Source organism: Saccopteryx leptura, chromosome 3 (genome assembly GCF_036850995.1).
Source record: "Saccopteryx leptura isolate mSacLep1 chromosome 3, mSacLep1_pri_phased_curated, whole genome shotgun sequence".
Classification (NCBI taxonomy): domain Eukaryota; kingdom Metazoa; phylum Chordata; class Mammalia; order Chiroptera; family Emballonuridae; genus Saccopteryx; species Saccopteryx leptura.
The window spans coordinates 53,054,213-53,068,765 of record NC_089505.1 but is presented as its reverse complement, the minus strand read 5'-3'; the positions used below and the strand labels follow the sequence as shown (position 1 = coordinate 53,068,765).

At 36.0% G+C, this 14,553-nt stretch overlaps 1 protein-coding gene across 4 annotated transcripts in view; it reads left to right on the top strand.

The window, feature by feature from the left end:
* FIG4 (FIG4 phosphoinositide 5-phosphatase) overlaps positions 1-14,553 on the top strand; it is a 150,686-nt gene that overhangs the window by 29,332 nt on the left and 106,801 nt on the right. For 3 of the 4 annotated variants that reach the window (XM_066373480.1, XM_066373483.1, XM_066373482.1), the window contains 2 exons: positions 7,371-7,421; positions 12,295-12,443. In XM_066373480.1, the coding sequence (XP_066229577.1) occupies positions 7,371-7,421; positions 12,295-12,443 (200 nt within the window). The remainder of the gene's footprint in view (positions 1-7,370; positions 7,422-12,294; positions 12,444-14,553) is intronic. The other variant, XM_066373481.1, reaches the window with a different exon arrangement.

The window sequence follows — 14,553 nt, the reverse complement described above, 5'->3', positions numbered from 1 at the left end:
ATATTTACATTATCATAAATATAATGTAAAGGTTAAATGGAACAAAGTTAGCCATGCATATGATTTTAGAGAAGGTAACAGTTGATTTTAATTACACTCTGTACTTTTATAGTGTTGTTCTAGATGCATGATCCAGAATTTAAAGGTGGTGTGGCTTTCTTTTCTTTTTTCTTTTCTCTTTTCCCTTCCTTCCTCCCTCCCTTCCTTCCTTCCTTCCTTCCTTCCTTCCTTCCTTCCTTCCTTCCTTCCTTCCTTCCCTTTTTTTAGAGAGGAGAGAGAGAAAGAGGGGGCGGGGGGACTCCCATATGTGTCTAGACCAGGCAAATCTAGGGTTTCAAACTAGCAACCTCAGCATTCCAGGTTGACATTTTATTAAAGGTGGTGTGGCTTTCTAAAAGACTCTTTTAGATAATAGTTTTCTGGACTCTTAAAGCATTGCCTTTGATGATATTTGGAAGTGCGATTGTTCAAAAATAAATTGTTTCAGACAAAGATAAGTAGAATTTACCAGATAGTTGGGGGCCTTTGTCTTACACTAACTGAAAAAAATGATATCCCAAATAACTTATAGGCAGGCATAAGATATTGATTAAAAGTGAATCAGACAAAGAAAATAATAAAGATCAGAGTGGAAATAAATGACATAGAGGCTAAAGAAACAATGCAGAGGATCAATGAAACCAGGAGCTGGTTCTTTGAAAAGGTAAACAAGATCGATGAACCTTTAGCCCAGAGGTTGGGAACCTATGGCTCGTGAGCCAGATGTGGCTCTTTTGATGGCTGCATCTGGCTCTCAGACAAATCTTTAATAAAAAAATAATAACATTAAAAATATAAAACATTCTCATGTATTACAATCCATTCATTTCCTACCGCTCATGTTCATGGTTGCGGGCGGCTGGAGCCAATCACAGCTGTCCTCCGGGACAATACCAAATTTTTATTGGATAAGATGTAACGTACACGGGTTGTTGTGAGGTCAGGAAGTAAACTTCCCTCCTTTTAATCAAATAGTCAGCTAGCTAATTGCAGAAACCCTTTTGACGAAGAAGATGGCTAAAAGAAAAAAGATGAGGAGTATCATACTTTTCAGCAGGAATGGACAGAGGAATTTGCCTTTGTGGAGAGAGCAGGTTCTGCAGTGTGTCTAATATGCAATGATAAAATTGCATCAATTAAACGGTCAAATATAAAGTGGCACTTTGACACATGCCATACTACATTGAAGTATCCAGCGGGGGACAGCAGGAAGAAAGCATGTCAAGAGCTACTGTGCAGAGTGCAAGCTAGTCAGCAGCAACTCCGTGTTTGGACCCAACAAGGTGACTGGAATTAGGCTAGCTTTGCTGGTGCTTTAGCAATTGTGAGAAACGGAAAGCCATTCACAGATGGGAAGTATGCCAAAACATTCATGCTTGATGTTGCCAGTGAACTTTTTGATGACTTTTCAGATAAAGACAAGATAATCAAATGAATAAAAGACATGCGTCTGTTGGCAAGAACTGTTCAAGATCGTACCATCATGATGGCAAATCAAATTGAGGTAACACAAGAGAAGGACATAAATGCAGCACCATTCTTTTCTCTCACTTTGGATGAGTCAACAGATGTAAGCCATTTATCCCAGTTCAGCAAGATTGCACGGTATGCTGTCGGTGACACACTACATGAGGAAAGTCTTGCTGTTTTGCCTATGAAAGAGACAACAAGAGGGGAGGATTTATTCAAGTCTTACAATGAGTTCGCTAAAGAAAAAAATCTACTGATGGATAAACTTATTTCGGTGTGTACTGATGGTGCTCCGTGCATGGTGGGGAAAAACAGAAGATTCGTAGCGCTTCTTCATGAACATGAAAAGAGACCCATCCTAAGTTTTCACTGCATCCTACATCAGGAGGTGCTTTGTGCTCAGATGTGTGGCGAGCAACTTGGTGAGGTGATGTCACTGGTCATTCGGGTGGTCAACTTTATTGTTGCCCGAGCTTTAAATGATCACCAGTATAAAACACTGCTGGATGAAGTTGGGAATAGTTATCCTGGTCTGCTTCTGCACAGCAATGTGCATTGGTTGTCAAGAGGGAAGGTGCTCAGCCATTTCGCGGCTTGTCTGAGTGAAATCCGGACTTTTCTTGAAATGAAAAATGTCGAGCAGTCGAGCATCCTGAGTTAGCTAACACTGAGTGGCTCCTGAAGTTCTACTATCTCGTGGACATGACTGAACATCTGAACCAGCTCAATGTGGAAATGCAAGGCATTGGAAATACTGTCTTATCCTTTCAACAAGCAGTGTTTGCATTTGAAAACGAACTGGAACTCTTCATTGCGGACATCGAAACAGGTCGTTTACTACACTTTGAAAAACTGGGAGAGTTTAAAGATGCATGCACAGCAAGTGACCCTGCTCAACATCTTGATCTCCAGCAGCTAGCGGGCTTCACATCTAATCTCCTACAGTCATTTAAAGCGTGCTGTGGAGAATTTCATGAGTCCACTTGTCTTTTTAAGTTTATCACCCATCCACATGAGTGTGCAGTAGGCAGCGCCGACGTGATAATCCCCGGTGTCTCCATCAGAGATTTTGAGCTACAAGCTGCTGACCTGAAGGCTCAGACATGTAGGTGAATAAGTTCAAGTCACTGGATGAAGATTTGGAAAGACTTGCACAACAGTAAGCAGAGTTGGCGAGCAAACACAAGTGGGAGAAATGAAAAAATTTCAGCCCACAGACCAGCTGATTGTCAAAACTTGGAATGCGCTTCCCGTCACATACCACATACTGCAGCATGTGAGTATTGCTGTACTGACAATGTTTGGCTCTACATATGCATGTGAGCAGTCTTTCACATCTAAAGAACGTTAATACCAACCTATGATCACGTTTAACGGATGGAAGTCTTAACGCCTGCATGAAGCTTAACCTTACCACGAATCAACCAGACCACAAAGCCATCAGCAAAACCATGCAGCACCAGAAGTCGCATTAATGGTAAGAAATACTTTATTCATCACTGGTTAGCGACAGCATAACAACGTTATTAAAAAGAATTCAGAGACTTATTGTACTTTACAAGTGTTAGTCTTACATAAAATGCACACATTTACTTGTATTTAGTGTTAAACATATTGTATGGCTCTCACAGAATTACATTTTAAAATACGTGGCGTTCATGGCTCTCTCAGCCAAAAAGGTTCCCGACCTGTTGCTTAAGCTAGACTCACCAAGAAAAAAAAAGAGAGGACTCAAATAAATAAAATTAGAAATGAGAGTGGAGAAATAACAACTGACACAACAGAAATACAAAGGATTGGAAGAAAATACTGTGAAGAAGTGTATGCCAAAAAATTAGACAACCTAAGATGAAATGGACAAATTTCTTGAAACATAATCTTTTAAAAATCAATCTGGAAGAATCAGAAAACCTAAACAGACCTATTACAACAAATGAGATCAAAACAGTTATCAAAAAACTCCCAACAAACAAAAGTCCGGGGCCTGATGGCTTCACAAGTGAATTGTACCAAATATTCAAAGAAGAACTAACTCCTATCCTTCTCAAGCTATTTCAAAAAATTCAAAAGGAAGGAAGACTCCAAAGCTCCTTTTATGAGGCGAGCATTATTCTGATTCTAAAACCAGGCAAAGACAACACAAAGAAAGAAAATTGTAGGCCAATATCCCTGATGAATTTAGATGCTAAAATCCTCAACAAAATATTAGCAAACGGAATCCAGCAATATATGAAAGTAATCATACTCCATGATCAAGTAGGATTTATTCTAGGGAGGCAAGGCTGGTACAATATTCGCGAATCAATCAATGTGATTCATCACATAAACAAAAGGAAGGAGAAAAACCACATGATAATTTCAATAGATGCAGAAAAAGCATTTGATAAAATCCAGCATCCATTCATGATCAAAACTCTCAGCAAAGTAGGAATACAGGGAACATACCTCAACATGATAAAAGCCATTTATGAGAAACCCACAGCCAACATCATACTCAATGGGCAAATATTGAAAGCAATCCCCTTAAGATCAGGAACAAGGCAGGGGTGCTCCCTTTCACCACTCTTATTCAACATAGTCCTGGAAGTCCTAGCCACAGCAATCAGATAAGAAGAAGGGATAAAAGGTATCCAAATTGGAAAAGAAGTAAAACTATCATAATTTGCAGATTATATGATATTATATATAGAAAACCCTAGAGTCTCAGTCAAAAAGACTACTGAACCTGATAAATGAATTCAGGTAGGTGGCAGGATATAAAATTAATATTCAGAAATCAGAGGCATTTTTATACACCAACAGTGAACTGTCAGAAAGAGAAATTAAGGAAACAATCCACATCACTACTGCAACCAAAAAAATAAAGTACCTAGGAGTAAATTTAACCAAGGAGATTAAAGACTTATATTTGGAAAATTATGAAACATTGATAAAAGAAATCAAGGAAGATACAAACAAGTGGAAGCATATACCGTGCTCATGTTAGGAAGAATAAACATCATTAAAATGTCTATATTATCCAAAGCAATTTATAAATTCAATGTAATACCAATTAAAATACCAATAACATACTTCAAAGATATGAAACACATATTCCAAAAATTTATATGGAACCAAAAAAAGAACACAAATAGCCTCAGCAAACTTGAAAAGGAAGAATAAAGTGGGTGGTATCACACTTCCTGATATCAAGTTATACTATTATAAGGCCACTATACTCAAAACAGCCTGTTACTGGCATAAGAACAGGCATATAGATCAATGGAACAGAACAGAGAACCCAGAAATAAACCCACACCTTTATGGACAACTGATATTTTTGACAAAGGAGGTAAGAGCATACAATGGAGTAAAGACAGCCTCTTCAACAAATAGTGTTGGGAAAATTGGACAGCTACCTGCAAAAAAATGAAACTAGACCACCAACTTACACCACTCACAAAAATAAACTCAAAATTGATAAAAGACTTAAATGTAAGCCGTAAAACTATAAGCATCTTAGAAGAAAACATAGGCAGTAAGCTCTCCGACATCTCTCGCAGCAATATATTAGCTGATTTATCTCCACAGGCAAGTGAAATAAAAGACAGGACAAACAAATGGGACTATATCAAACTAAAAAGCTTTTGCACAGCTTAAGACAATAAGAACAGAATAAAAAAACAAACTACACAATGGGAGAACATATTCGACAATATGTCTGATAAAGGGTTAATAACCAAAATTTATAAAGAACTTGTAAAACTCAACACCAGAAAGATAAACAATCCAGTCAAAAAATGGGCAAAAGAAGTGAATAGACACTTCTCCAAAGAGGACATACAGATGGACAATAGGCATATGGAAAAATGCTCAACATCACTAATCATTAGAGAAATGCAAATTAAAACCACAATGCAATATCACCTCTCACCAGTCAGAATGGCGCTCATCAACAAAACAACATAGAATAAGTGCTGGCGAGGATGTGGAGAAAAGGGAACCCTCCTGCACTGCTGGTGGGAATGCAGACTGGTGCAGCCACTGTGGAAAACAGTATGAAGATTCCTCAAAAAATTAAAAATCGAACTGCCTTTTGACCCAGCCATCCCACTTTTAGGAATATACCCTGAGAACACCATAGCACTGTTTCAAAAGGAGAAATGCACCCCCATGTTTATGGCAGCATTGTTCACAATAGCGAGGATCTGGAAACAACCCGAGTGTCTGTCAGTGGACGAGTGGATTAAAAAGGTGGTACATATATACAATGGAATACTATGGGGCCACGAAAAAGAAGGAAATCTTTTTTGCGACAACATGGATAAACCTGGAAACTATTATGTTAAGTGAAATAAGCCAGGCAGAAAAGGAAAAATATCATATGACCTCACTCATTTGAGGAATCCAATGAACAATGTGAACTGAGGAACGGAATTGAGACAAAGGAGCGATTAAAGGGACCAGAGCAAGAGAGGACAGAAGGAAAGGGGATGATAGGATGGGATAAACCTGAAGGGAAGGAGGGAGGGCGCTATGGGCAGTGGGGCAAAGGAGATGTTGAGGGGAATATGGGGGAGGGGGGATGCATTCAGGGCAACACTAGAATCTATGTAAACACAGTAAATTAAAATCAATAAAAAAAAGTGAATCAGACAGATCAGCACAATGCTTTCAAGTAATGGGAAAAATTGAAGAGGTTTATATTATTTATAAACCCACCTTTATGATTCTTTTTCCTAATGTATTTTTATTTATTTATTTATTAATTTTTAAATGTTTGTTTTTTATTAATTTGAGAGGAAGAGGAAGGAAGGGAGAGAGAGACAGGAATATCAAGCTGTTCCTTTATGTGCCCTGACCAGGAACTGAACTGGCAACCTCTGAGCTTTGGGATGATGCTCCAACCAACCAAGCTATCCAGCCAGGGTTCACCTTTATGATTCTTTAACTAAGATTAGTAACACAAATTATATTGTTTTATTTAGTGATTTGACTATCTTTAAATTGTGAAGTTATCTTATGATTAATACTGTGTAGCAAATAGGTGTCCAGATTGAGATACAATTATATTAAAAGCCTGTTATAGATAGACTGAAGTACTATACTAGATAGGTAAGACTTTTAACATACTTATAAAACTATATAATCCAATAATGTATTTCAGTTCAAATCGTTGGTTAAATATTAGAAAGTAAAGTACAGTGCTATTAATACATATTAACAAGTATAGGTTATCCCTGTAATGCATGGCTGTATCAACATTAGAAAATTTGCTATAACTATTTACCACATTAAAATTAAAATGGGAAATTTATGTGTATCTTAATATTTGTAGAAACTGTATTTGACAAATTCAATACCCATTGGTGGTCAAGAGTCTTTAAAACGTTGAAATGAATATGAAAAAATGTTAACATTTATTAATCCTGGGTGATATGTATATTTGTTCTATATGTATTTTTTTGTTCTATATATATTTTTCAGTTGAAAACACTTTCCAACTTAAAATTATGGTGAGTCACAATTATTTTAGTTATTTCTAAAACATTTACTCTTGCTCTCTTTAATCTCAAAGGATTTACAAAGCACATTATGAAAACAAGAACAGTGTTCACGTCTGCCATGCCCTACGTGCCCCCTTGTAAATGTGTAGCTTTTCCTTCTGTGGCATAATCAGTGACGAGGAAATGGTTAAACTATAAGGTTAAGGGTCCCTGAAGAGATAATCAACACAATTAGACATTGCATCAGATGAAATTTTTAATCCAGTTATGGATTGAATGCTTCAGATTTAATGAGCATATACACAAACATAAATGTACTTTGAGTATATATTAAGTTGTGAAAAAAATAATAGTAATATGCTTTTTTTTTTCCAGGTATCTACGAATATTTCAGAATGTGGACCTATCTAGCAATTTTTACTTTAGGTAAGTTTGAACTTAGTTTTTCTCCTATCAGCCACTTAAATGTTTATATTCTTTCGAGGAGATGAAAACAGAATTAAAAAAAAAAAAAAAGAATCCTCTATTATTTTGGTTTTTTAATGGCCAAATTATTTTGTCTAAGAAGATAATAATCCAGATATTTCCTTCTTTTCAAAATTTGTCAATTTGAATTAAGTTAAAGGGTAATTATTCTTGCTATTAAAATTATTTTGTAAAAAAAAATTATTTTGTTTCAAATGAGATTTTAATGAAATATCCTTATTTTTAAATTTTGAATTGTAAAAATGAAATTTGCATTCAATCTCTAATAGAGTTGTAACAATTTCATAGTTCAATTTTCAGTTACCAATTTAGCATAATTGGGCAAAACTAAATCTAAAATAGAACTATTGTAATACCAATGTATTGCAGTATTGCATTATAAATGAATAGTTTTCCTGGAAAGGAATATAGCATTAAGAATATATGAAAATGTGTTCTGAGGAAATAAGCCAGGAGAGGAAATTTTAATTCTTATTTGTAGAGACATTTGTAGTTTCTATTTAGCATAGCCTGAGTAGGCAAACCAGCCAACACAAGCATAACCCAAATATTGATAATTGAACAACAAACAGGCAAGTAAATTATTGAGCATCACGATGGAGCGTTATACCACCACTGATGTGACCAACATGTAGGCCTAGTAGATACAGTTACTGTGCTAAATGGAAAATTCTACCATCTATACTGTCAAAACTTAAAAGTAGAACAGAAAATAGCATACACCAATAAGGACTTGAGTCACGGGGACAAAAGAAGACCTTGAGTGTTGTAGCTATTGGTGTTACATACTGATGGGGTACTTTGCATTATCTTAAATTTATTTTTAAATTGTTAATATAATTAAGCATTTATTTATGAAATAAATAAAAACATGTCTACTATGTAGAGAGGACTTTGTCTTTATTGATGTAAAACTCTGAAGGAAGTTAATTATTTTAACAGTAGTACTGTATAGTGAAGAGTTCTGAAAGAAATAATTTTCACCTATGCAAATGCTTATTGGGTGTATATTCACATTGTTTTTGTCTCAGCCATCTGCTTTCAGTCACTGTTGCTTAATTTTATGTTTACAGCACCTGTGAGTTATTACTGAAGCTTGGTGGTACTGTTAGGGATGGTCTGCTCTTCATGTTTTTCAAGTTTGTCTGCATCCCCATTTTTACTTCTGATCAAGTCATTTCATAAGTAAAAATATCTAGGTTAAAGATTTTGTGTCTCAGAAGTAGGCTGTAAGAAACACTACTACATTCTTAAGATTTAGCTAGAATAAAGCTATTGTTTTTAATAGGAAGAATTGATTGATATAAGTAAAAAAATAAACTTTTTTCTCCCTCCAGCTTTATTGAGATATTACTAACATGCAACATGTGTAAGTTTAAAGTGTACAATGTGGTGATTGCATACATGAATATATTGCAAAATGATTACCACAATAAGGTTAGTTAACACTTTTTACCCCTCACATAATTTTGATTTTGTGTGTGTGTGGTAACATTTAAGATTACTCTCTTAACAAATTTCAAGTATGTAATTCAGTTACCATGCTGTGCATTAGATCCCCAGATCTTATTTATCTCATAGCTGGGAGTTTTACCCTTTGACCAACATCTCCCATTCCTAACCCTGGCAGCTACAATCAATCTACTGTCTGTGGGTTTGGCTTTTTTAGATTCCACATAAAGTGAGAACATACAGTACTGTATTTGTCTTTCTCTGTCTGACTTTTTTTACTTAACATAATGCTGTCGAGATTCATTCATATTGCTACAAAAGGCAAGATTTCTTCCTTGTAACTACATAATTCATTGTACACGCATGCATGCATGCTTGTGTGTGTATCACATCTTCTTTATATATTTATTCATTGATGGACTCTTAGGTTGTTCCCACATCTTGGCTATTGCAAATAATCATTCAGTATAGAGGTACAGATGTCTCTTTGAGATAGTAATTTCATTTTCTTTTTATATATACCCAGAAATGGGATTGCTGGATCATATGGTAGTTCTACTTTTAATTTTTGAGGAACCTCCATACTGTTTTCCATAGTGCCTGCACCAATTTACATTCCCACCAATAGTTTAGAGCACTCTCTTAACTTTCTCGCCAACATTTGTTTCTTGTCTTTTTTTTTTTTTTTTTTTGTATTTTTCTGAAGCTGGAAACGGGGAGAGACAGTCAGACAGACTCCTGCATGCGCCAACCGGGATCCACCCGGCACGCCCACCAGGGGCGACGCTCTGCCCACCAGAGGGCGATGCTCTGCCCCTCCGGGGCGTTGCTCTGCCGCGACCAGAGCCACTCTAGCGCCTGGGGCAGAGGCCAAGGAGCCATCCCCAGCGCCTGGGCCATCTTTGCTCCAATGGAGCCTTGGCTGCGGGAGGGGAAGAGAGAGACAGAGAGGAAGGAGGGGTTGGGGGTGGAGAAGCAAATGGGCGTTTCTCCTATGTGCCCTGGCCGGGAATCGAACCCGGGTGCCCCGCACGCCAGGCCGACGCTCTACCACTGAGCCAACCGGCCAGGGCTCTGTTTCTTGTCTTTTTGATCATAGCCATTCTATAGGTGTGAGGTGATATCTCATTATGGTTTTAATTTGTACTTCTCTGACATGATGTTGAGCATGTTTTCATGAAATTGTTGGTATGTTTTTGTCTATTCAGGTCTGTTAAAATCCTTTGCACATTTTGCCTATTTTTAAATTGGATTTTTTGCTAATGAGTTGTATGAGTTTCTTATATATTTTTTATATTAATCCCTTATCAAATAGATGGTTTGCAGATATTATCTCTCATTCTATGGTTATCTTTTTATTTTGCTGTTTCTTCTGATCAGAACTTTTTAGTTTAATGTAGTACTACTTATTTACTTTTGCTTTTCTTGCTTGTGCTTTTGGTATAATATCCAAAAAATCTTTGCCAACACCAGTGTCAGGAAGCTTTCCCCCTATGTTTTCTTTTAATAGTTTTACAGTTTCAGGACTTATATTTAAGTCTTTAATCCATTTTGAGTTAATTTTTGTGAGTGGTATAATCAGGGGTCCAATTTTATTCTTCTATAGGGTGTTATCCATTTTTCCCATCACCATTCAGGGAAAAGACTATTCTGTTTCTATTGCATCTTTTTGGTTCTCTTGTCAAATATTAGTTGAATGTATTCAAGTAGATTTGTTTCTTCTGGGCTTTCAATTCTCTTTTATTGGTCTGTGAGTCTTTTTTTGCCAGTATCATACTGTTTTGAATGCTGTAGCCTTTTATATATATATATGTAAAGTTTTATATATATATAAAGTTTAAAATCAGGGAAGTGTGATGCCTCCAGCTTTTTTCTTCTAAAGATTGCTTTGGCTATTAAGGGTCTTTTGTGGTTCTTTATGAATTTTAGAATTGTTTTTCTATTTTTATAATAAATGTCATTAGAATTTTGATAGGAATTACATCGAATCTATAGATGTTTTTGAGTAATATGGGCATTTAAACAATGTTAATTCTTCTGTTACATGAAAACAGGACATCTTTCCTTTTATTTATGTCTTCTTCAGTTTACTTCATCAGTGCCATAATTTTTAGTATACAGAGCTTTTACCTCCTTGGTTAAATTTATTTATTATGTATTTTATATTATATATGTATATAAAATATTTTTTATATGTATATTCATAAGTATTTTGTTTTTTTTTCTGATGTTCTGGTAAATGAGATTGAAAAATTAACAGTTTTTATCCATGTGATATTAGATGCTAGTAAAATTAATTGCTCTGCCATCAAGCAATTATGGTAACATTGAATTTCACAGATGAAACAAATCAATTTCAACCAAATTACATGAATAAATTAAAGAAGAAATAATAATTGAAATAGTTTGTGTTTCCAGACAAAATTGTAACCATCTTAAAATATGACTAAAATACTTTACAAATTTGTATAAATCTAAAGAATTCTAGATACCTTCTGAAATTCTATGCTAAAATATATATATGGTTAGAGATACTCATAAAAGTGATTAATTGCCTGACCTGTGGTGGCACAGTGGATAAAGCATCGACCTGGAATGCTGAGGTTGCTGGTTCAAAACCCTGGGCTTGCCTGGTCAAGGCACATATGGGAGTTGAAGCTTCCTGCTCCTCCTCCCCTTCTCTCTCTCTCTCTCTCCCCCCTCTAAAAAAATGAATAAAAAAAAAAAAAGTGATTAATTATGTGAAATTGGAATTTAAAGGGTTTCTTTTGGTTTAAAGGCCAAATTTTATTAATTTTATTTGTACTGACTCTTCAGACTGTTATATTTTCTTGGGTGGCTGTTACTTCCTAAAACATGTTTCATTATAGTGACTTATATTCTTCTTCCTGTTTATTAAAGTCAGTCTTGGTACCACCATTAATAATTATTAGAATTATACTTTTCATGGTTAAACTGGAATGCAGACCATGCACTTTTGCTGTGGATATTGTAACATCTATAGAACTCCATTCAGATACATTCAGATACACATGACAGACACCTTTGTATAAAGCCATGAAGTTAGATTGATTTCAGTACAAAGCAAAAAGTGCACATTGCAAATCAATGAGTGGAGGTTACCTGTGTTATATTATGTATTTCTATTCATGCAAATTCCTAAGTCACTCGATGATTTTTAAATTTCCAATTATATTTATGGCTTACTCGGTTTTACAGTCCTTATTTGAACAGCGTTGCTTCTAGGTAAAGTAAAAGGTGCTAAGTAATTTAGTTCACAGTTTTTAATTCCATATGGGAGCCAGAATCATGAAATATGTTTTGCTTTTGTAACTCTTATTAAGTTCAGTTCTTTTCTCAGTTACAGCTATGATTTGTCCCACTCACTTCAGTATAATCTCACTGTCTTGAGAATGCCCCTGGAGATGTTAAAGTCAGAAACAACCCAGACTCGCCAGGAGAGTTTTGACATCTTTGAAGATGAAGGATTAATTACACAGGGTGGAAGTGGTAGGTAGTTTTCAGCACATCTACTGTATGTTAATGTGGCCTCCATGAAATGGCATCTCATTAAATTCACTCACATTTCCTTCAGTGCTCTTTGTCCTTGTATGAGGTTGATTCAGATCTGTGAAATTCACCAATTCATTTTTATAGAGGTCATTAATCTCCAGGTGATTTTATTTGTGGACCAGCCAGAAAATTGTATGCTGACATGTTGTAGCAAATTTTCATGTACTTTTTGTGGAATACCTTCAGGTCTACACTTCAGTGAAGTTAAAGTAGAGAATTGTTGTCTTTAAATTTTGGAGAATATACACTGCTGCCTTATTTTCTTTCATGGCGACCAGTTCAATATGGGCTGAAATTTAGAAAAAATTAGCGTAGATTGTCTATTGTATCCTAGATAGTTACATACAAAGTCCCTAATCCTCATAAAAACTGCTCAGTTTTGATGCACATTTAAAGAAATAAAGACTAAGTAGGGAACTGGGGTCTAAGAATAAGATCACATGACCCGTGGCCAGAGGAGCCAGTGCAGCAGGTCAGAGGCTAATTCTTCCTTCAGCCCCAGCTTGACCCCCTGGTTCGTCCTAGGCCTGCTTCTGTCAGGACCACTGTAGGTCACTGCATGACTGTCATGTGCTAGTTTAGGATGATCCTGGACTAACTAGTCACACAACAGAATTGGTAGTTTATCCCTACTTTTATGAGTTGATCTAGAACTCCAAAGCTAGAGGCATTGCTAAAGTGGCTGTTGTGAAGGAATCATTTCAAACATAAAGCTAGTGCACTTTAGCTGAATTGGACTTACTGTGGAAACATAATAAGTCGGTGTCTGGGGGCCTTGCTCTATGCAGCTTAAATGATATTGGTGAAGATATGGAGGTAGGAGGTGGAATGGAATGGAAAGTTCCAGAAGGTTTGTCCTTGCAGGACTCTTGAGTAAAGGCTATGCTCTATTAGCATTTTGCCAAATGTTCTAATCCACTCTAAGAAGACACAGACTAACACTGAATGCCATTTCTGTCATTGCCCTAAACTCTTGTTAATTAGATTGAGTGTTACTTGAGCTAAGATCTAACTCAGTACAACCTCCGTACCCCAGAACTTCTGGATCACATAAATTTGCCCTGATTCAGATACGTGAATTATAACCTATACTACTAGAGACAGGTGGAGAATAAGATAATGTTTGCTTGGCATCATTTCTTCTAAACATCACCTTTAGAAATAGAAAAGCTAAGAGCAGTACTAAATTTGTACTACATGTCATCCCAAATAAAAATATGAATATCTTTTCTGAGATCTGAATTAAGCCTCTGAAGCCACTTAAGTTTTTACTATCTCTAGAGCAATTTTACTTGATAGATATGATTAACAATGTGTATTAGGTTTTTATAGCTGCTGTAATATTACCAGAACCTTAATGGCTTAAAACTATACAAATTTATTATCTTTTAGAAGTCAGAAGTTTAAGATAATTCTCAGTGGACTAAAATTTGTGGGTTGGCAGGATTGCATTGCTTTCTTGAAAACTTAGTGGGAAGTTCATTTTCTTGTGCTTTCCATCTTCCAGAGGCTGCCTGCACTTCCTGGCTCATGGCTCCATCCGTCATCAAAACCATCAGTGGGCAGCCAAGATTTTGTTTATATTGCATTGCTATGACATTCTGTTTTCCTCTTTAATTTATAAGAACTCTGATTACATTGGACCTAGTTGGATAATCCAAAATAATCTCCCCGTCTCAAGGTTATCTGATTAGCAACATAATTCCAACTGCAACTTTAATTCCTCCTTGCCATGTAAAGTAACATATTCACAGGTTCTGGTGATTAGGACAGACATGGGGGGCATTATTTTCCTACCACACAGGGGGAAACTGACAGGAAACAGAGTGAAGGTTGAAGATAAAGGAGTAGGTAAAAAAGGAAAATAATATATGTTTTAAAAGTCTCTGCGGCCTCAAATAGTGTATTGATCACTTTGACTATATTATTTTATTTAATCTGAGCAGTATCTCTGAGGTGAATAGTAATTGTATCATCATTTTATAGTTTGGTGAATTGAGGTTCAGAGATGTTAAGTCACTTGCCAAAGGTCACTGAGCTGGTAAGT